Source organism: Filobasidium floriforme, assembly GCF_021052385.1.
Source record: "Filobasidium floriforme strain CBS 6241 chromosome Unknown HD553scaffold_3, whole genome shotgun sequence".
Lineage (NCBI taxonomy): Eukaryota > Fungi > Basidiomycota > Tremellomycetes > Filobasidiales > Filobasidiaceae > Filobasidium > Filobasidium floriforme.
The window spans coordinates 324,709-342,469 of NW_025763624.1; the positions used below are offsets into that span (position 1 = coordinate 324,709).

The 17,761-nt window shown below is 52.3% G+C and overlaps 7 protein-coding genes across 7 annotated transcripts; 2 read left to right on the forward strand and 5 right to left on the reverse strand.

The window, feature by feature from the left end:
- Window positions 1-113: 113 nt before the first annotated feature.
- HD553DRAFT_305135 (uncharacterized protein) lies at window positions 114-1,927 on the reverse strand. The gene is made up of 8 exons (XM_046179114.1): window positions 1,887-1,927; window positions 1,208-1,816; window positions 1,044-1,126; window positions 882-977; window positions 667-797; window positions 472-584; window positions 376-405; window positions 114-291 (listed from the first exon to the last, which is right to left on the reverse strand). The coding sequence occupies exons 2-8, from the start codon at window positions 1,709-1,711 to the stop codon at window positions 184-186; spliced, it is 1,065 nt and encodes a 354-aa protein (XP_046039123.1). The 5' UTR covers window positions 1,712-1,816; window positions 1,887-1,927; the 3' UTR covers window positions 114-183.
- Window positions 1,905-3,592, forward strand: HD553DRAFT_154663 (exosome complex exonuclease rrp4). The gene is made up of 6 exons (XM_046176774.1): window positions 1,905-2,356; window positions 2,432-2,567; window positions 2,643-2,699; window positions 2,782-2,853; window positions 2,930-3,145; window positions 3,215-3,592. The coding sequence occupies exons 1-6, from the start codon at window positions 2,028-2,030 to the stop codon at window positions 3,431-3,433; spliced, it is 1,029 nt and encodes a 342-aa protein (XP_046039124.1). The 5' UTR covers window positions 1,905-2,027; the 3' UTR covers window positions 3,434-3,592.
- Window positions 3,593-3,751: 159 nt separating this feature from the next.
- Window positions 3,752-5,359, reverse strand: HD553DRAFT_339286 (uncharacterized protein; the record flags this gene model as incomplete). Its single annotated transcript, XM_046182426.1, has 4 exons — window positions 3,752-3,764; window positions 3,831-4,755; window positions 4,839-5,180; window positions 5,257-5,359. The coding sequence occupies 4 exons, from the start codon at window positions 5,357-5,359 to the stop codon at window positions 3,752-3,754; spliced, it is 1,383 nt and encodes a 460-aa protein (XP_046039125.1).
- Window positions 5,360-5,597: 238 nt separating this feature from the next.
- On the reverse strand, window positions 5,598-6,857 carry HD553DRAFT_305138 (putative MAS6-mitochondrial inner membrane import translocase subunit). The gene is made up of 4 exons (XM_046179115.1): window positions 6,448-6,857; window positions 6,169-6,312; window positions 5,965-6,075; window positions 5,598-5,878 (listed from the first exon to the last, which is right to left on the reverse strand). The coding sequence occupies exons 1-4, from the start codon at window positions 6,803-6,805 to the stop codon at window positions 5,793-5,795; spliced, it is 699 nt and encodes a 232-aa protein (XP_046039126.1). The 5' UTR covers window positions 6,806-6,857; the 3' UTR covers window positions 5,598-5,792.
- A 267-nt stretch (window positions 6,858-7,124) lies between these two features.
- Window positions 7,125-9,989, reverse strand: HD553DRAFT_268176 (putative Autophagic vacuole formation-related protein; the record flags this gene model as incomplete). The annotated part of the gene is made up of 12 exons (XM_046177563.1): window positions 7,125-7,589; window positions 7,655-7,744; window positions 7,817-8,029; window positions 8,090-8,351; window positions 8,408-8,586; window positions 8,651-8,750; window positions 8,812-9,099; window positions 9,169-9,320; window positions 9,386-9,521; window positions 9,586-9,705; window positions 9,767-9,831; window positions 9,900-9,989. 12 exons carry the CDS (start codon window positions 9,987-9,989, stop codon window positions 7,125-7,127), a joined length of 2,160 nt encoding a protein of 719 aa, XP_046039127.1.
- A 1,662-nt stretch (window positions 9,990-11,651) lies between these two features.
- Window positions 11,652-14,276, reverse strand: HD553DRAFT_154800 (glycoside hydrolase superfamily). Its single transcript, XM_046176775.1, has 8 exons — window positions 13,699-14,276; window positions 13,413-13,585; window positions 12,849-13,345; window positions 12,722-12,787; window positions 12,546-12,656; window positions 12,444-12,469; window positions 12,310-12,378; window positions 11,652-12,239 (listed from the first exon to the last, which is right to left on the reverse strand). The coding sequence occupies exons 1-8, from the start codon at window positions 14,052-14,054 to the stop codon at window positions 11,873-11,875; spliced, it is 1,665 nt and encodes a 554-aa protein (XP_046039128.1). The 5' UTR covers window positions 14,055-14,276; the 3' UTR covers window positions 11,652-11,872.
- Window positions 14,277-16,792: 2,516 nt separating this feature from the next.
- Window positions 16,793-17,652, forward strand: HD553DRAFT_347885 (uncharacterized protein; the record flags this gene model as incomplete). Its single annotated transcript, XM_046183332.1, has 3 exons — window positions 16,793-17,010; window positions 17,075-17,388; window positions 17,455-17,652. The coding sequence occupies exons 1-3, from the start codon at window positions 16,965-16,967 to the stop codon at window positions 17,650-17,652; spliced, it is 558 nt and encodes a 185-aa protein (XP_046039129.1). The 5' UTR covers window positions 16,793-16,964.
- Between the last annotated feature and the right edge of the window lie 109 nt (window positions 17,653-17,761).

Genomic DNA, 17,761 nt, shown 5'->3' on the forward strand with positions numbered 1-17,761 from the left:
GAAGGTCGCGCGTGGTCGGATCGCGCGTTCACACAAGCTTCCGGGGAATTTGGTTCCGGTGTGTCCAAGTCCCGATTCGATGAATACGAACGGCTATGGCCCGTAACCTGGTGTTCTGAAGCTCTAAATTCTGATTCATACTCGCTACATCGCTACATTACAATCACAGGTCAGAACCTCAGTTCACCACCTGCCCCTGATCCTGGGCCCGCCTCGACCTCTCGACCAGAACGCGTAGGCCACACCTGCCAACAGACCTCCGACATGTCCAGCAGAGTCGGTCACTGCCATCTATAGAAACGAAGCAAGCGGGCGTCTCAGCGTATCTGCGCTGCGAGAATGATAGGCCAGAATGATGCATGAAGAGGGGCTTACGGGCGATCGAATCGAGGAATACAGGTCATACTGTAGCCAAGTAGGGTTAAATAAGCGTCGCACGGCGTTCTGGCAGTGGTGTGAAAAGCGACTTACTGCGAAGATACCTCCTACCGCAGCCCAAGCCGGCAGAGGAACCACGAAGAAGAGAAGAAACTGCGCTTGAGGAAACATGGCTGCGTAGTAAGCTAGAGAGGCGTAGATGGCACCTATATGATTCCCGTAGAGGCGGAGAAGCTACTGAGCAAAGCTATTACGTGGCAAGTAGCGAACAGAAGCGCCATGACTTACCGCTAGCTCCTTCACTACCGTGCGACTTGGATCGGTTACTCGACATCATTCTATGCCATGCGAGCGAGACCATGGAAGAGACGATCCCGCCACCGAGGTATAATCCGAGGAAACTAGCAGGCCCAAGAAGACTGACGACAGTGGAAGGAATTGTTATCAGCCTCACGCCAAATGTGATGTACAAAGAAGTTTAGATTAATGAGAGTGGGACTTACCCTGCTGTAGCAGGGCCTATGAAATACAGCCCGAGCATATTGAGAGCGATGTGCCCGGTGTTGGAATGAGAGAAACAGCATGTCAGAAGGGTGTGGCTGTTCGGGAGCAGGTTGTCAGCTTCAAGTTTCCGTTTGAGCATACAATCGGGGACAAAAACTTACAGCCGCCCCGCTGCCAGGTTCGCCTCGGACACAATGAAGTTCTGCGACATCCATCGGTATAGAGTGGGATCGCGGAAACGGGTCTGTAAAAAACAGCCGGCGTGCAGTATGAGCTTCCACCAAACCCAGAGTACACTAGACCCCTGCTTTCTGCATGTACTCACCCACGAAGCCTGTGCATACTGCCACACCAAGAAGATCCCCACATTCGCCCCGATGATCCCATAGATAACGTACATCGGTGGAAGACGATCGATCCGCCTCCGCAGATTCTCGAACCATCCTGGTCCGCTCCCCCTTCCTGATCCTCCTCCGCTTGAGCTCGAACGTCCGTTCGGACGACGAAAGTATGATTCTCTCAGGGCTTGTCTAGTTGAAGTGGAGAACGCTGTGATGTGGCCGAGAACGGATTTGGAACCGGCCGATTTGGTCGAGTATCGTTCAAGGTAGCCGATAGATAGACGCTTGTTGGGCAACCTCGTACTATTCGCGCATGATAGTAAAGGAGACGAGGGACCGGAAACTGACCAAGTCGTGCTGGAAGAATAGCTTGCGAAAGGTTCTGGGAAGCGAGGCGAAGCAGAGGCCGTTCGAGCGAGACGAGAGGTAGATCCTAGCCCGGTCCGAGCGACTTGTCCAGAGATATTGGAGATCCTCGGTGCGAACATCCTTGGAAGCGAAATCTTGTGGCGTACAGTATTTGGAGGACTTTACTCCAGAATACTCGAGGTCTAGAAGTTCTCGGTATGCAAGGAGAGATTGACGAGATACGAGTAGGTGATAGGTGAAATGACATTGCACGACGATCATTTCGATCTACTAACCTCCACTTTTCGCCGAGAGCCGGCCCTAGGGTAACACATCCTTTCAGGAGGGACTCGACAATTCTTTGATGTTACAAGTTGCAACTTGCAAGCAACATGTCTATCACCGTCTCAAGAATTGGACAGACGCACTCGACCCTCAAGACAACCTAGAATCATCATGCTCCAAGTAGTCTCAGTCCCACCCATCCCACTATTTCACGCTGACGATGTCAAGGCAGAGTTCAGCAAGACTCGACACCACCCGGACGTCCAGGACGATCTCGATTCTGATATGAACGTCGACGACGAGTACGGCACCGGTCTGGGCGTCGGTAGCAGTTCCCGAGCTGGGAAGAATATTACATCACCAGGAGAGGTTGTGACCAGTGCCAAGGAGTTCATGAGGGGACACGGGACATATACCGAAGGGGACAACGTATTGTCTACGGTAGCGGGGACGATCGAGCGGGTCAACAAGCTCGTCTCCGTACGATCAGTCAGGCAGCGGTGAGCGTTGAGCACAGTCGAGGCGAGATCAGGCATCCTGTGCTTACGAGGCCAATGGCGATATTGATATTGTAGATACAACCCGGAGAAGGGTGACCTAGTCATCGGTCGAGTGATCGAGGTCGTCCAGCAACGATGGAAGGTCGATACCAACGCTCGGCAGGATGCCATCCTCGCGCTGAGTTCGGTGAACCTTCCCGGAGGAGTACAGGTGAGCAAGAGATCATCTCCTTGAAATCTACTTGAAAGTGAACTCGATGGCTGATATGCGATCGCGGTGTTTTAGCGAAGAAAAGTAGAGACGGATGCTCTGAAGATGAGAGAATTTCTGGCAGAAGGCGATGTGAGCCTTCAAAGTCTTTAACGACTTCAGAACCTCCACAATGTGCTGATCCCACAGGCATTCGTTTGATCTCCGATCTTAGCTGCTAGTGGCTGAGGTACAGTCAGTCGAGAACGCTCCGCAGCTGCATACTCGATCATTGCGATACGGCAAGGTTAGCTCAAAACCGCTTCAATCTGCATCATCGAGCTTCTTGGCTGACCTGCCTTACACGCTCTCGTGCATTGCAGTTGCGTAACGGCCTACTCCTGACCGTACCGCCGTCCCTCATCCGACGTTTGAAATCCCATTTCCACACTTTGCCACCACCGTGTGGACCTTTGGGAGTCGATGTTATCATGGGTGTTAACGGTTACATCTGGGTCAGCGTCAGCGTAGGGGAGAGAAACAACGCCGCAGTCGAAGGGTTCGTGGATGCGGAAGGAGTCTACTCGGACGTCAACGATGTGAGTTGCGTTGGCTTATATTACATTCAGACCGATATTAACCGCTTCTCTCCCCCTTGAATGGAATAGGACATCTCTCAATCATCCCGGCTAGCGATATCTCAAGTGGCCAACCTGATCATGCTCTTCGCAAGATATTCGATCCCCCTGAGCGACACATTATTGTCCGACGCATACGCATGGTGTAGAGACAACGGTCTTACCAAGTCGGGTCAGATGAATGACAAGGAAATGGAAAAGCGCTGTTTGACCGAGATTACTGGGATGGATGTCAGGGAGGAGCTGTAGGCCGGCTGCATATACTCGGAACGGGGATAGATGCAAAATGTTATTTGAGTTGCCATCTAGCTGAGGCGGTTTATCAACAGATACCAAAGAGGCTCCCATTCTAGGTCATCTGCCTCGTCGCTGTGTAAGAGCTGCAGGGGCGGTGATCGCTGCCTTGTAAATGGTACCCTGCGTTTCATTTCTCCGTCACACCATTAGAGGTTATGCTATGCTCTACAACCTGTGTGTACAATAATGTGGTCTCGTTCTTCGTGGGCAATGGTCGTGTGGCGTCGTAATGGAAAGCAGTGAAAGGAAGAGAAACTGCTGCCCGGGTCATTATATCTTGAAGCTATGAGGGGCATCGCCCATCAGCAGGGCAAATGGAGATTGAAGACACCATCTCCGTATCACATACCTGGCCAGTCGTTCTCTTAGCTCCTTGACCTTCTTGGCCATCTCCATTCTGACCTGTCCCCGTACGTCTTCGCCGACACCCTTGCCCCGAAGCTCCTCTTCAACCATCTCTGGATCGTCCGTGAACGGATCGAAATCGATCGTCAACCCGGAAGAGGTCGTCAACCTCAACATGGCGCCTCGACTGGATATCTGAGCTGGCGACTCATTCAACCCCAGTGTACCGCCTCCTGCAACCCGTGAAGACGAGGGTTTCTCGGTGTGCGAAGGTTTTGTCGGCGTGGCATCCACGAAAGGATCATAATAGTCTGGCTGCGCCATCGAGATCGACTGTCTTATTCGGATGGAAGAGATCCGCTTTCTTGCCATCTGGCGTGGTAGTTCGGCAGCTCTGTTCGGCCGGGACGGTCCCGGATCAAATTTGGGAGTATTTCTTGCCATCATGGCCTTCTCCAGCGCTTCCGGGTCTGGCAGCTCATTCTCGTCCTCGCTCGTCTCCGATGCTTCTTTCCTCAGCGTCCAAGGGTTGGCGATTGGACTTCCGTTGGCGCTGAGCACTACATCCGTGTCCTTCATCTTTCGAGGAAACCTTGGCGTAACCTCTGGGATGGCGGGCTCAAACGTCCTGATCGCGGGAGCGGGCGTTTGGCTCTTAGTGGTATCCCTACTCAATGACGACATGGTCGGGAGCTTGAACCCGGCGAAACGGCTCGGTTTCGATGGCGAAGCCGTCGAAGCTGCAGCGAGGTTTGGCCTAGACCCAAACCGCTTGAACGGGCTGCTGACAGCGGGGGAGAGCGTATTTGCGACCGGCAGAAGGGGACGTTTACCAAAGAAACCGGCTAGTCGGGATCCGGTCCCTGTCGGTGTTTTCGCTGTGCTGGCGGGAGGTAGAAGTGCAGCATTGAGATTCTCCGCTCGACGAGCTGTAGGCATACCAAGATGGTGCATATAAGACATGATATTCTCGTGGACGGCGGCAGAAACCTGTGTTCTATAAAGTACTTACGTGTCTTCTTGGCTCTCTCCGCACCTATATCTATCGACCCTTCCCTGCTTTCCGCTTCAGGCCGTTTCCGTTTCCGTTTATCGCCATTGCCTTCGCTCAGCAGACCCTCCTCCATACGTTTCCCTTCTTCCGTCCGGTCCCCCTCTATTTTCCCTTTCAGAGTCTCTTCTTTCAGATGTCGCAGGGTACTCGCCCAATCTCCGCCCCACATGGTCTTCAGGTCCTTCATCCTGACATTACGGAGATCTTTCGGGATGCGCAGGATCTCGGATTCTTGTCGTACCAAGAACGAGTTGAGAATGTCGGTTAGAGCTCCATGAAAGTGTCTTGTCCGATCTTGTACTGCTCGAGAGAACGAGATATGGTCAGAAGGTCACATATGATCGAGCATCCGGCTGATTTGCGGTCTCGGGCTCACCTTCGAGTTCCAGGTTCTCGATCAATCGCTGCTTCTCGACCCTACTCAGACCCGGTCCAGGTGCAGCTTTGGGCGGCGTTACAAAGCCGATCTTGGCCGACATTGCGCAGAGGCCGAAAGATATGTATTATTATCCTACTTGTGATGTCTGGATTTCCTTGTTGATGGGCTGGTGCTGTATACCTAGCAGCCCTTGATGTTGACATCTCAATCCCAGTATGTATCGCATTCGAGTTTGTACGCTCGAGGTTGTTTACACTTTGGAAGCGACGCACATAGAAAACGGTTACGGCAGCGAGTGAACCTCTCCTCGTTAGCCAAAGCAAGTGCAACGATGCAGCAGAGGTGGGATGATGTATTGTCATGGTCGCAAGAGCTACAAGGACAGCCCGAGTGCTTTGCTACTGTCCGCTAGCTATGATACACGAATTCGATCTGACAACCGGGCACATGAGAGGGAAAAGGTGGGGTAGAGATGTCGTTCTGTAGCCTGCATATATTCACGTCGAGGACTCTTTTGTATCTCGAGAATCTTCTTAGAGCAGAGTCTTTTTGGCAGCGGTCCAAGCTGCCGAAGCACCCATCATGATCGTCGCACCAGCAAGAGCGGGCTTAACTCCAGCTATAGAACGCAAGCCAAAAAGTCAGCCACAAGCTCTCGTACAGAAGAAGCAATGTATCTTTTCAATCGTAATAGACCAAACTCACCTGTAGACTTGAAGATGGCTCCACTGATCGCTGCTGCGGCCATCCCACCGGCAAAATCGTGCTCCCCTCGCACAGCGTCGATCGTCGAGTTGACAGCATTGTACATCAAGGCTATCAGAGAGAGAGTCGCATGATTACGATCGATTAGTACTGACGCTTCCCACTCATACTAAAGTAGAACATAAGAAAGTGAATGCTGCTCACCGAGTACACCCAGACTGTTCCCCAAAAAGCTTCCTCTTCGGGTGACCGAGTTCAACACGCTGTTCAGTCGGAGCTTGAAGGAGGACGTCCCGAGATTACGACGCATGCCCTCTTGCACTCCGTAAAGACCTCCAATGGCGAGACCTGAGGCGTTTGTCAGACGAGGGCGAAAGGATCATTTATTGTACCGAACGAGATAGAGGTAACGTTGAAGGAAGAAGGGGGCACTTTAGCTCGATCAGGTAACAGCAGAGTCGATCTAGCAATGGATTGAATCACCACTCAGGTACGTAGTCCCAGTTCCATAACTCAGTTCGTCTGACCAACCCCTACTCGGCAGGGCACTCTGTCCGCCTGGCAACTCCTGCAGCTTGGCCTCGTCCAGCAAGAGGTAATCCAAGTTGTCCCCAAGCCCAGCCAGAGGGTGGAGCTTGGCAGGGTCATATGCTGATGCGTTGAAGAGATCCGAAGCAGTGGTGATACCAGCGGGGGCGTCTGGTGCGAACTCAGATGATCCGGTTGAGGGGCTAGGAGTAGGTTGAGTTTGGAAGGTGGCCGACCCGAAGAGCTGGTTGGCGGTCTGGGGCTGAGCAGCTCCGGGAGTTTGCCGGTCGTTCAAAAATGATGTGAAAGACATGATCCGATCAATGAAGCTCTCGACCCTTCACGCTTAGTATACTGATGATGGTTTAGGAGTGGAGATGATGATAATCTGGAAGGGCTCGATGAGATCGTCGTCCTCGACTTTTAGAAAATGACGACCTCGCCATCGAGGAAAGAAGCCCCGAGAGCGGCGTCAGCGGGGCGACGCGTAAATAACAACGGAAACAACCTCAAAAGCCCTCCGGCCCTGCTAAGTCGGATCAGATCTGCTTTGATCGTAGGCTCATAGATAGATACCGAATACAACCAGTGGGGTTCCACATATATCGCCCATGGTATAGTTGTACCATCGCTCAGCGTCGAATGACATCCTGAAGCATATCCAGCACACCATGATCCCGTCCATCAGGCTCTTCCTGCGAATACTCCAAACCGGGTCCCTTGCGCTTGATCATCTTGGTCTCCCAGCCATCTTCCTCGTCCGCTTCTTCGAGCCCGTCTTCCGCCTCTTTCATCGTTGCGAGATAAGTACTTCCCGAACTCCCAGGAGGTCGTCCGACGCCTCGCAGAGTCGTAGGTGAGATGGACGGGACCTGCTTGTTCCCACTGCGAAGCATGATGCTCCGCTGCAGGGCACGTTCGTAAATGTTGGATCGGTCCCTCAGCTGTTGCTCTTCCGAAGGCGGTGATCGAGAAACCTTTTCATTGGCATCCGAGTCTGGTCGTCTCGCTCCTCGTCGCATAGTTCCTGATTCGGCTACCTTGGAGAGGAAGAGAGACGCGCCCGGATCCGAAGGCTGCCAAGCTGGGTTGGTGATCTGACGAGACAAAATAGATATCAGTGAAACGAAGATACAGGGAGGAGCCGCCGTGTATAGCTTACCTTGAAATGGAGAAAACTCTTTTCCATCTTGCGATTCCGATTGAACAATGACTTTCTCGCGTCTTCATCTCCTGAAGGGAGTTCAGGCAGCTGATTGACGGAAGGTAACGTCTCGCTCAGTCAGCGCATATTTGACTGGTCATCCTATTATCCGTGACGCACCTTTCCTTGCCGCTTGAAGTCGAAGACGGCGAAAGAGCAGACATACCCGATTCCATCGACGTGCACCGTAAACTCTCGGAAAAAGTCCACGATGGCGGCCGCCGAGCGGGGCAGGGAGAGGATGAGGATGAAGGGTGTCAACAGAACAGAGATGAGTTCTTGCAGAAAATTCGACAATTTCATCTCGAAAAGCTTGGAGAATTCGGCATGGACCTGAAGCATGCGAAATTGTTAGCCTCCGGTATATTGGTCCAGCTCGAAACCTCGACTTACCGCCTGCGAATGCAGCTTATCGCTCCATTCGTCGGGCATGTAATGCGTATGCGCCACCACTTCGGTAATGAGCTCCTCGGGCGAGAAGACTTTAGTATCCTGGGGAATCATTCCTCTCGATACCGCCAATACGGAGGTGAAGAGACCCAGGTAGAACAAAACGGTCCGATCTTGCGTGATCTCAAAGTGAAGAAAGACGGGATCGACCACTGACAAGAGTAGGAGAACCGCTGCAAAAGCCCCGGCGATAAAGGCAACGAACCTAAGAATAAATGATCAGTCTGATTGTCAAGGATGATAAGGAAAGAAATAGCTCACCGCATGATCAGCGCAGTGATAGCCTTGGGAAATTGATCGATGTACTCCTTTGCTGCCTCGTAGCTCTCATCGAGTCTTCTCTCGAAAAGGTGGGGCAGTTCGTTGAATTCGCGAAACTTCCAGCGCGCGTAAGGAGTGTACTGTCGCGAGCCTATGGAGGAAGGGTTCTTGTGGTATTCCTGGATGTGCAAAGTTAGGTTAGTCTCGACCCCAAGGGGTTTATGCGATCACTATTTTGCTCACTTCAAAATACCGGAAGAAGGAATACATCAGCAGGTAGAGCACAATAAAGGGCGCGAAGATCGCGTTGAGGATACCCATGAAAATGAACCGATTTCGGAGCCTGATGAATGTGGTATATCGTCAAGCTCGATAACCACCATCGCAAGGCTTCCCCGACTTACTTCAGGATCGCCTCTCCTCGGTTTCTGCCGCGGATAAACTCCTTTCTGACATGTCTCCGGTCGTCAAAGAAGTAGCCGAGAAGACAGAATCGTAGATTCCACTCCAATGCCCGAGTCAAGTTGTTGCGACCGAAGCATAGATAGAACCGGTCTTCTTCTGAATCGTACTGAATCAGACGACCCGGCAATAAGCCTGCAGCTTGTTTGGGAAGTGGTATTCGTACGTAAAGATCCAGAAGATCCTTGTTGAAAAGTGCTGTCAAGTAGTTCTCTTGGCGCAGGATACGACTGTAGCAGCGGCGACCGATCAGACTTCATGCGGTCTTTTTCGATGTCAAATAACGGCCGTTTACTGACTTTGCGACATCGTGAGCGTCCAGCTTTATGTGATCACCAATATTCATAGACTCGGCACCATCCGGGTCTTTCAGGCTTGTGGTGGGGTTGTCGTCGCGGATCTGCCCGATCCTCTTGACCACCTCCGACCAAGGTATAGTCTGGATATCGCTCTGCAAGACATGCAAAATATGTCAATCTAGGCTTAGTCAAGAGTGTCTCGATGCCCATGACCTACATTCGGAACGTCCAGAAGATGCTCGTAGAAGGCTTTCATCTCGATCAATTTGCGCGTACCAAGGGCGAAGACGAGCAGGCGCCACCCAAAGACGATACCCAGGACCCATGTCAGCGCGATATGGGGAACCGACCACCTGCGCAACCCGTTTGGTCGAGTCAGCATGTGAGATGAGGCTAAGCAGAACGATTCTCACCTACCTGCTGGAGCAATGTGGTACAATGACTTCCGACAAGGCACCGTGACCATCCGAAGGGAACTTGGAATAGTCAATGCATGAGAACAGAAACGTCGAGAATACGATGACAAACCCCGAAGTACTGTGTGCCGGTCAAGTCATTATACCGGATACAATGGGTAACTTGTTAGAATAAGACTCACAGCAGATTTAGGATTCGACGCAACGCTATACAGTACAGCCCTTTGCCGACATAGTATTCGTAAACCTATTGCAGCCCCGGACAAAGTCAATCATTAGCGTGTCACCCGGTAGACTTGCCTGCCTGCAATTTACCTCTTGCAAATACCCATCGAGATCGACCACATTGACCCATATCCACAGAGCCCTTTCCCTCTCGCTCAGGTTCCTGCCGGCACTTTTCATCCAGCCTGTATCACCCCGACTTGAGTTGAGCCGTGCTGCCGATCGGCTGCTCATTCTCGATCGGTTTCCCTCTTTATCCCGCCGCCTACGATGTTGCTTCTTCTTTCTTTCCGAAAACGACACAGGGCCGTTGACGTCGTCTCTGGCATCGTCTCTCCCATTCAAAGGTTTCGATGCGTCAACTGAATAAGCCAGATCGACGGCATCTCCCTGAGCACGAGCACGACTAGACCCCGCCTCCATTGGTCGGTCTTCCATCAATTGAGGCTGAATTCCTTGCGTCGAGGTCACCGGCATCGGTAGCAGTGGCTGCTGTACGTCTCTCTCAGCTACTGTGCTTCGCCGATTGGCTCGTCGACTGTTGTTGCCCAGCTCTAGCGATTCCAAGTCGGAGGAGATTGACCCGGATTCCAACAGGTCAGGAGGGGGAGACGCCGAATTCGATCGAAAAGTCGACAAGGAAGTCGATGTCGTTGTCGACCTGGTAGCTTTACCGCTACTTCTCCCTCGCATGGGCGACGGTTGGGCAACCGTAGCATGAGGATTGGAAGGACTGGCTGATCCTGGTGAGCCCGACACACGCTTGTTGGGGCTGATAGATAGTGCATCTCCAGTCGCAGCAAAGCGGGTTCTGCTTCTCTCGTATGGCTGGGGAGTCGAAGAAGATCCGAGGTCTCGTTCATCTACCTGCGCTCCAGTCTCGTCATCCTCAACCGGTGCGATGAACGGAGATCCCGCGTTGTCTCTCCCGGTGTCATGGAAGCGTTGTTCGAGTGACCTTCTCCTGGCATCAGGTATCTCGGGTTGCCGTTGAGGATAACTCTGTCGTATAGGATTCTTGCTCGGCGATATGTCCCTGTCTGATGCGGTAGATTCGTAGAGCAGACTCTGAGGAGGCTCGTCATCATCTTCGTCATGATCATCCTCGTCGCGGACGACCCCTTTCGCGGTCCCAGATCCGCTGTCACCGTAGCTATCGGCTTCGCGGTAAGTCGACGTCTGCGAGGAAACACCCTGTTCCAGGTCCAGTCTCTCTTGTATCGTAGGTCTTGCTCGTCGAGCTGCACGTCCTATCGTCGAGTCCGCTTCTTCGTCACTGTCGCTCAGCGGGTCTGGTGCCGCAAACGGGTCCGCCGAACGAGGCGACAGAAAGGCGTCGGATTCGTCCAGGCTCTCGCCTGGATTTGGCGAGGACATTGAGGTGATCCAACTGCTGTTACCCAAGAGTAGCAGGCGATTATCGCTCTACTTGGTGACGATTCTGTGGTCTGAGTGTAGGTTGTAGGTATATCTGGTGTCGAGCGTATCGCCTTGCTACCTCGGGAATCGTAAACAACCCGAGTCCCGCTTCGTCATCAGTCGGCTCCTTGCTATACTACCTACCATGGATCCTGTGCCCCATGCGCCTATGCAGTCCAAACCCGGACTCTATCATGGATCGATATATTCTTGCAAGAAAGTGGTGCGTAGAGACTGCGAGGAGAAAGTGGGCGGAGTCCTCTCTCTTAGCGAATAAAGTAGCTCAACGTTCAGGTGGTCGGTGGTCGATGGCGGCGCTCTTGCTCAAAGAGGCGACCTCAGTCACGCGCGAGCACTTGCCTTTCGGATGTCAGGCTAGTTGATCATGGGGTCATGGGTGATCTCGATCTCCATGAAACGTGTCACCAATCGCAGATCGCAGATAGATAACAGCATCGTTGTATGATCCACAGCCGATCATAGGTGCAAATCACATGAGGGCGTGTCACGTGTATATATTTCGTACCAACTAGGAAAAGCAAGATTAATAGCTACATTATCTATACCAACTGCTGGGCATCTAAGATCCATCTCTATGTTCAATCACACTCTATCTGAAACCAGCGTCCGCCGGTGGGGTGTTCTTAGGTCATCAGGATTATCCCAGAGGTAGCTACAGCGAGCCATGTCCAGGGAGAAGTCATCAAGTGTCGTAAAGCGGCGTTAGATGCGCCGGTGGAAGTGGGAACACCCGTTTCACTGGGAGTGCCTGTTAAGGAAGCGCTTGCTCCTGTCACAATAGCGGTGGCGCTTCCGGTAGTAGTAGCTGAAGTCGAGATCGAAGTCGAGGTCGAGTTGAGAAGGGCGCCTTGAACTGCCAGAGTCATGGCTTCCCGAACTGGGGTAGCGGTTCCATCTTTGAGGGGAGCAGGGGTATTAGGGGTAAAGTCGGGAATGTTGCTCCAGTTCTGATTCTGAAGGCAGTATGCCTGAGAAGCGTCGTATTGCCATCTGCGATGATGATCCAGTCGTCGTCAGCTTCGTCGTCGACCGAAAACGAGCCTTTGCAGAGATGGCTTACACCCGGTCTGCAAGATCAAGCGGGACCCAATTCTGGGCAACGGATTGATCGTAACTCCAAGTAGGTGCGCTGTCATCGCAAGTTGGGGTATCAGCGAAGCGTTCTCGCAGAACATCGAACAAACACAAACTCACAGCTCAGTCTTGAAGTTCCAGAAAATCTGAGTCGTTCAAGACGCGTGGGGAAGTTAGCTTCTTTCTGTCGACGTCGTCTAGGATCATCGTGCCACGACTCACCCAACCAGCGGAATGCTCATACGCATGCATCTGTGCCTCCCAGAATGCTCGGAGGAACATGTCCCTGTCCCCGCCCGTCGAAGTGATATTCGCCAAAGCATCGGCCAACGTCTAGTACCAGGATGTAAGGGTAAATCAGCCCGCCTGACACTTTCTAGAGGGCGCGATGAACATACCAGGTTGAAACAGTCCTTGTAGTCGACGCAGAAAGTCTGTACTCCCAGCGAAAACTCGCCGACGATCTGTAACAAGCCATCCATGTCAGAAGCCGGCTTCCTTTCCGGATCCATGACCTGGACTCACAACGGGCACACTACGTTGGGCCTCCTCCAAATAGCTCGCCTGAGCGCAAGCCGACTCGATATGCCCCTCGTCCCAAGTGATCCCTGACCAAGCTTGATAGACGTGCGTATCCAGCGCATAATTTGTCCAGTTGTGTCCCTTCCCGCCAGGGGCAAAGAATCCACCCGTCCAGTCCGTGAGCGAACCAAACGCATCATGAACGATGACCATGACCTCGTGTCGCCCCGGGATGATCTCTTCGGTAGATCTGACGACGTCATAAGCCTTGACCATGAACTCTTCCAGGAGCTCCCAAGGCATGTTGTTGGGCATATAAGCTTCGATCCAGGGTTCGTTGACGAGTTCGATAGCTGTGACGACACCGCCGTATTCGGGTTTGGTGAATTCAGCGACCATCTGTTCGATAGCGTTCAAAGCTCGGTCCATGTTTTCGGTCGAGTTGGAAAATCCTTCCTGAGCATAGAGACCTGTGTGAACTTGATAACTCGATTGCGAGCCTGGCAAGCAACATTTATCAGTGCCCATATCCTCCCGAGACTAGATACAACGCTTCGTCAAACTCACCTGGCAAAGCGTGCATATCCAGAATTACATCTAGCCCATACACATAACTCCAGTTCAAAGCCCGTTGCAAGTGAGGGATCTGGGATCCCGTGATGAACGGTTCGGATTCGGTGACGTTCCATATCCAGTATGGAACGGGGATCCGAACGGTGTTGAGACCGTAATCGGCCATCCTGTCAGTTCAGATTGAGGAGACACAAACAAAAGGAGGGGAGGACGAGCAATCAATTATCCATCCTCGTGGTGATGATCCGTCGTAAAGCCAGTGATATGAACATGGACGTACCTCTTGAAATCGTCTTCGGTATAAAACGACTCCCAATGCTCCTCCAGGACCTCTTCGCACCTCGTCTTCCCCAACCTCTCACACAAGCCCCATTCATCCATCACACTATCCTCGTCTCCCTTTCCCGGTAGACCAGCTACCCCAAAGATCGAGGGTGTCATCCAGTTCTCGAGGATCAACCATCCTCCGAGGTTGACCCCCTTGATCTTGGTTGACGAGGGGTTGAGGGTGGAGTTGAAGCCCGAGCCGGTTGGGGGACCGCCTGGGGGAGTGTACCACGAATCGAGAGCCAAAGTGGGGGTGAGGAGGGTGAGGGAAGTCAAGGTGGCAAGAGTAAGAGGGTTGATGGACCACATGGTGGTAGGTGTTTCGTAGCGTCTCGTCGATGGTATGTAGCGGATATTTCCTTCTGATTGCACTCGATTCTAGGAGGTACGAGTACCGTTGTCCGGGAACGACAAGCTATTGTGATATCGTAGTATCCTCCCAAGTGTTCGATTCTTCGTTTGTATATCGGGAATGGTTTGCCAAATTCGCCAAGACCGAAAAGATCGATGACCTGGCGTCCCTTTGATCTCTACCCCAGACGGTAAAATGTAGACTGCGGGGACTCTCGAAGCGGGCGAGTCGAGTCGCAAACGAGAAGCGTCAGGAAGGGCGATGAGGAGGTATCCTTTGAGTGTTTCAGAGTATGGAGACGATGATGGATGACGTCAAGTAGAGATCGGAGGAGGTGATGCGGCCGAAGAGGAAAGGTCGATCTTCTATCTTCTATGAGTTGTGGAGTCGATGCCCGGGTCTCTATGGTTGGCCGAGAGGTCTATCTGGTCTATGATCTATGTTTTGTGTCACCACCGGATCGCCAGACACCAGACGACCAGACGAAGATAATGAGAGTCTAAGATGTCGCCAGCCGGATTGAATGAGGTGAACGTTGGACGGGGTCGATGTGAACCAACATAGAGTTGCCCAACTTTAATCGACTTTGGCCCAAAACTCCAAACAATAATCGCGTTGCGTTCGGAGCGGACAATAGAAGGGAGGAGGCGCTAATTTGCATCCGGAAGGGAGGGGGGATGACCGGCGCACACACGCACGTGTTTCGGAACGCGTTCGACGCCTTCCCGGTTCCAGCGGCAACGGCTCTTTGATACCGTATCCAACCTCCGGATATCTCGAATTTGCGAAGCATTGGTGACCGGCATGACCGGAGATGATGAATTGGGATCTGTCGATAGTATGGTCCACGTCAGGAGCGCCTTCTTCCCCTCGGCGATTATGCAAGAGGTGGAACGCGCCATGTTGTTTGAAGATTGTACCAGTTCGAGCCCCGCTTGGCGAGCGTTCTTTGCATACATACGAGCGGCAGAGACCTCTTCTACCTCTTTTCCACCGCTAGGCTTGCCAACGAAACATCGCATCAGAGACTCTTCAGCTATATCACCACGATGGCTGTGATCGATAATGCTGCCAGGTCGGGGAAGCCGAGGTTCGTACCACAGCACCCGTTACACCTGGCCATCGTCATTGGCCCCCTCTATCCCCATTTCCATGAGTGCAAGATCGGAAACGATCGTTCGAACAATTTATTCTCTGTGTCAGACAAGGGAGGACAGAGCGACGGGTGATGATATTGGGGTCGCAGATATCTACATGTGATCAGCACTAGCACACAGCGTACCATTTCAGATCTAGCACATTTCATGATCGCCTTGCTCGCCTCGACGAGGTCTCAGCCGTCAAGCTGATTCAGACAGTTGACCTTGACACACTAGGATCCCGAGGGGATGTCGACCCGTTCCGTATCGTGCGCAGCTTTATTGAGCGGGGGCGCGGGAAATGTATTCAGGAGTATTTTCTGTGATCGCTTCGAAAAAGAAGATACAGTTTGATTTGAGTATTATGCAACGCTAATTCCTATTCACGGCAGACAATTTCATCTGAGATCACCAGAAGCAAAACAGCGGGGCACATTCCAGTCTAGTTTACCGGAACAACATCACTCGCTGAAAGATCTGCAGATACTCTGCGACAGACCGGTCTGGGTCATCCTGCTCAGGCTGTTCACGTAAAGGATATCTGGGCTCACCGAGACGCTTCGTAAGACGATGTACAGCAAAAGCGACAATCTGTTCTCGATTCAGACCCCTAGTTGAAGCTTACATAGTCGTCACAGGTGTCAGACGGTTGAACGGACGGACCAGAAATTTCAGACAAGAGCCTCTTGACATCGATGTCGATATACTTGTCATTTTGACTAAACCGCCGCGCTGACTGCTCCCGGAGCAATAGCTCATCGACACCGCCCGAAATGAAGAGTATCCGAGCTTGAGTAGTCATGCCCCGAAGCACACAACTTCGAGCCTACACCGGATATCAGGCGACGCTCGCCTCTGGCTGGCTGAATGCAGAGACAGAGAAGGTCTGCATTAACCCTGTGAGAGGAGAATTGGTTGTCGACTGGCTGACGGGGACGATAGCGGCGGCAACCAAAAGAGCTCTCAGAACGGAACAAAGGCTTCGTGAGAGATATTGATAGGTCGGACGGTTGTCGGCAAGATTCTGGTTAGTGTTTACCCTCACCGCGTAACCGGTCAATATGAGTGACTTAATGACTAGTGGAGTAATGAACCGGAAGACGCTGAACCGAAGCACACAAACGTTCACTCGGTATGACGTCCAGATTGACCTCGGGCCTCGATAATTCACAACAGTCATACCGTCAACTCGATCGAACTAGCAGTATCGCTTCGGCATTTGCCGTTCGACCCGGTCCGCGGCTCGGCACGATATATTCCAGCGACACAAAGTGATGTCCGCGATCGCTTGTTGCATGCTATTTCGAAATGATCGATGGATTAATGAACGTTCATAAGGGCACTATATCAGGAAAAGGGTAATGACATGGAATCTCCAACGAGCAGGCAGGGATACGTGGCCATTCCAACCCCAGATCCGTGAAAGTTCACGTGTCACTAGTGCGCTACCGGTCATCGGTCATGGGAAACTAGCGCGCGCTAGCCGGCCTAAATAGATCACACCGAGTATTGGGTTCCGATCGAAATATGAAGAACCCCGATTCGTAAAACTCAACAATCACGAGAGGATCGATCGAAGAAAGGGAAACCGCTTGCTCTGATGTCTATATAGGTCGAGCATATTGGCGAGTAGTCGGGAAAGATCACCATCCTATACTGTCACTGGCCAACACAATTACCTGCCACCCGAAAAAACCACGGTCGTCAAAACACATCATCTCTGTGAAAATGTTCTCTTCCACCATCCTAGTCACTGCCCTTGCCGCTATGGGTGGTGAGTGCATGTTCAACTTGAAACCTTCGCACGGAAGCTGGAGACTGATCTTACCTCCCCACAGCCATGGCAGCTCCCGCCGCACCTCCTGCTCTCAGTGGAAGCGTGTCTAATGCCCAGTGCGACCAGTACACCAACGGCGAAGGCAACGCTGCCCTCTGTGGACCCGTCTTTCAAACTACCTTTGCCCTCACCGCACAGGCAAACAACATCAACTCCAACGTCGACGGAATTTTGAAGACCGTCAACGAGGCCATCGGTGCCAACGGGAACGCTGTTACCGAGATCCTCCAGACCGGTACCCTAGGTCTTGTTTCGACCCTTGCAGACGGCGCTGGTGTCTCACTGTATGGGTTGGCCACTACTTTGAATAACTTGGTAAGCACCTTGATAAATGCGTGCATCTCCCTTCTCGGTCTCACAAAGGGTCTTCGCATCTCCTAGCAACCTCAATGCAAGTGTGACCTCAGCTCTTGCTACACCTCCCTCGAGAGCGCTGCTTCCGACCAGGTCGAGAGCAACATCGCTCAAGCCAGCTGCGCTCAAGCACAGTACGCCTGTGCTCCTTACTACTCCAAGGCGGATGTAGACAAGATCGTCCCTGGATGCGCTCAATTCGAGGGCACCACGTCGTCGAAGTAATCGAATCGGACGAGAACAAGGCAAACCGAGGGATGGCAAAAGAGAGATGAAACCGAATGTATCAATCGAGTCAAAATGAAAGATAGCTGGGCGCCAGATAGATGATGCT

Coding starts and splice junctions, on each gene's coding strand:
- HD553DRAFT_305135 (XM_046179114.1), bottom strand. CDS start 1,711: ATGTTCGCACCGAGGATCTCCAATATCTCTGGACAAGTCGCTCGGACC. Junction 1,127..1,207: donor AGTATGCACAGGCTTCGTGG/GTGAGTACATGC, acceptor TGTTTTTTACAG/ACCCGTTTCCGCGATCCCAC. Junction 406..471: donor CGGTAGGAGGTATCTTCGCA/GTAAGTCGCTTT, acceptor ACTTGGCTACAG/TATGACCTGTATTCCTCGAT.
- HD553DRAFT_154663 (XM_046176774.1), top strand. CDS start 2,028: ATGCTCCAAGTAGTCTCAGTCCCACCCATCCCACTATTTCACGCTGAC. Junction 2,357..2,431: donor GTACGATCAGTCAGGCAGCG/GTGAGCGTTGAG, acceptor TTGATATTGTAG/ATACAACCCGGAGAAGGGTG. Junction 2,854..2,929: donor GATCATTGCGATACGGCAAG/GTTAGCTCAAAA, acceptor CGTGCATTGCAG/TTGCGTAACGGCCTACTCCT.
- HD553DRAFT_305138 (XM_046179115.1), bottom strand. CDS start 6,805: ATGTCTTTCACATCATTTTTGAACGACCGGCAAACTCCCGGAGCTGCT. Junction 6,313..6,447: donor TGGGACTACGTACCTGAGTG/GTGATTCAATCC, acceptor CAAACGCCTCAG/GTCTCGCCATTGGAGGTCTT. Junction 5,879..5,964: donor AGCCATCTTCAAGTCTACAG/GTGAGTTTGGTC, acceptor TGCGTTCTATAG/CTGGAGTTAAGCCCGCTCTT.
- HD553DRAFT_154800 (XM_046176775.1), bottom strand. CDS start 14,054: ATGTGGTCCATCAACCCTCTTACTCTTGCCACCTTGACTTCCCTCACC. Junction 13,346..13,412: donor GGATATGCACGCTTTGCCAG/GTGAGTTTGACG, acceptor GTTGCTTGCCAG/GCTCGCAATCGAGTTATCAA. Junction 12,379..12,443: donor TGGAACTTCAAGACTGAGCT/GTGAGTTTGTGT, acceptor TTGCGATGACAG/CGCACCTACTTGGAGTTACG.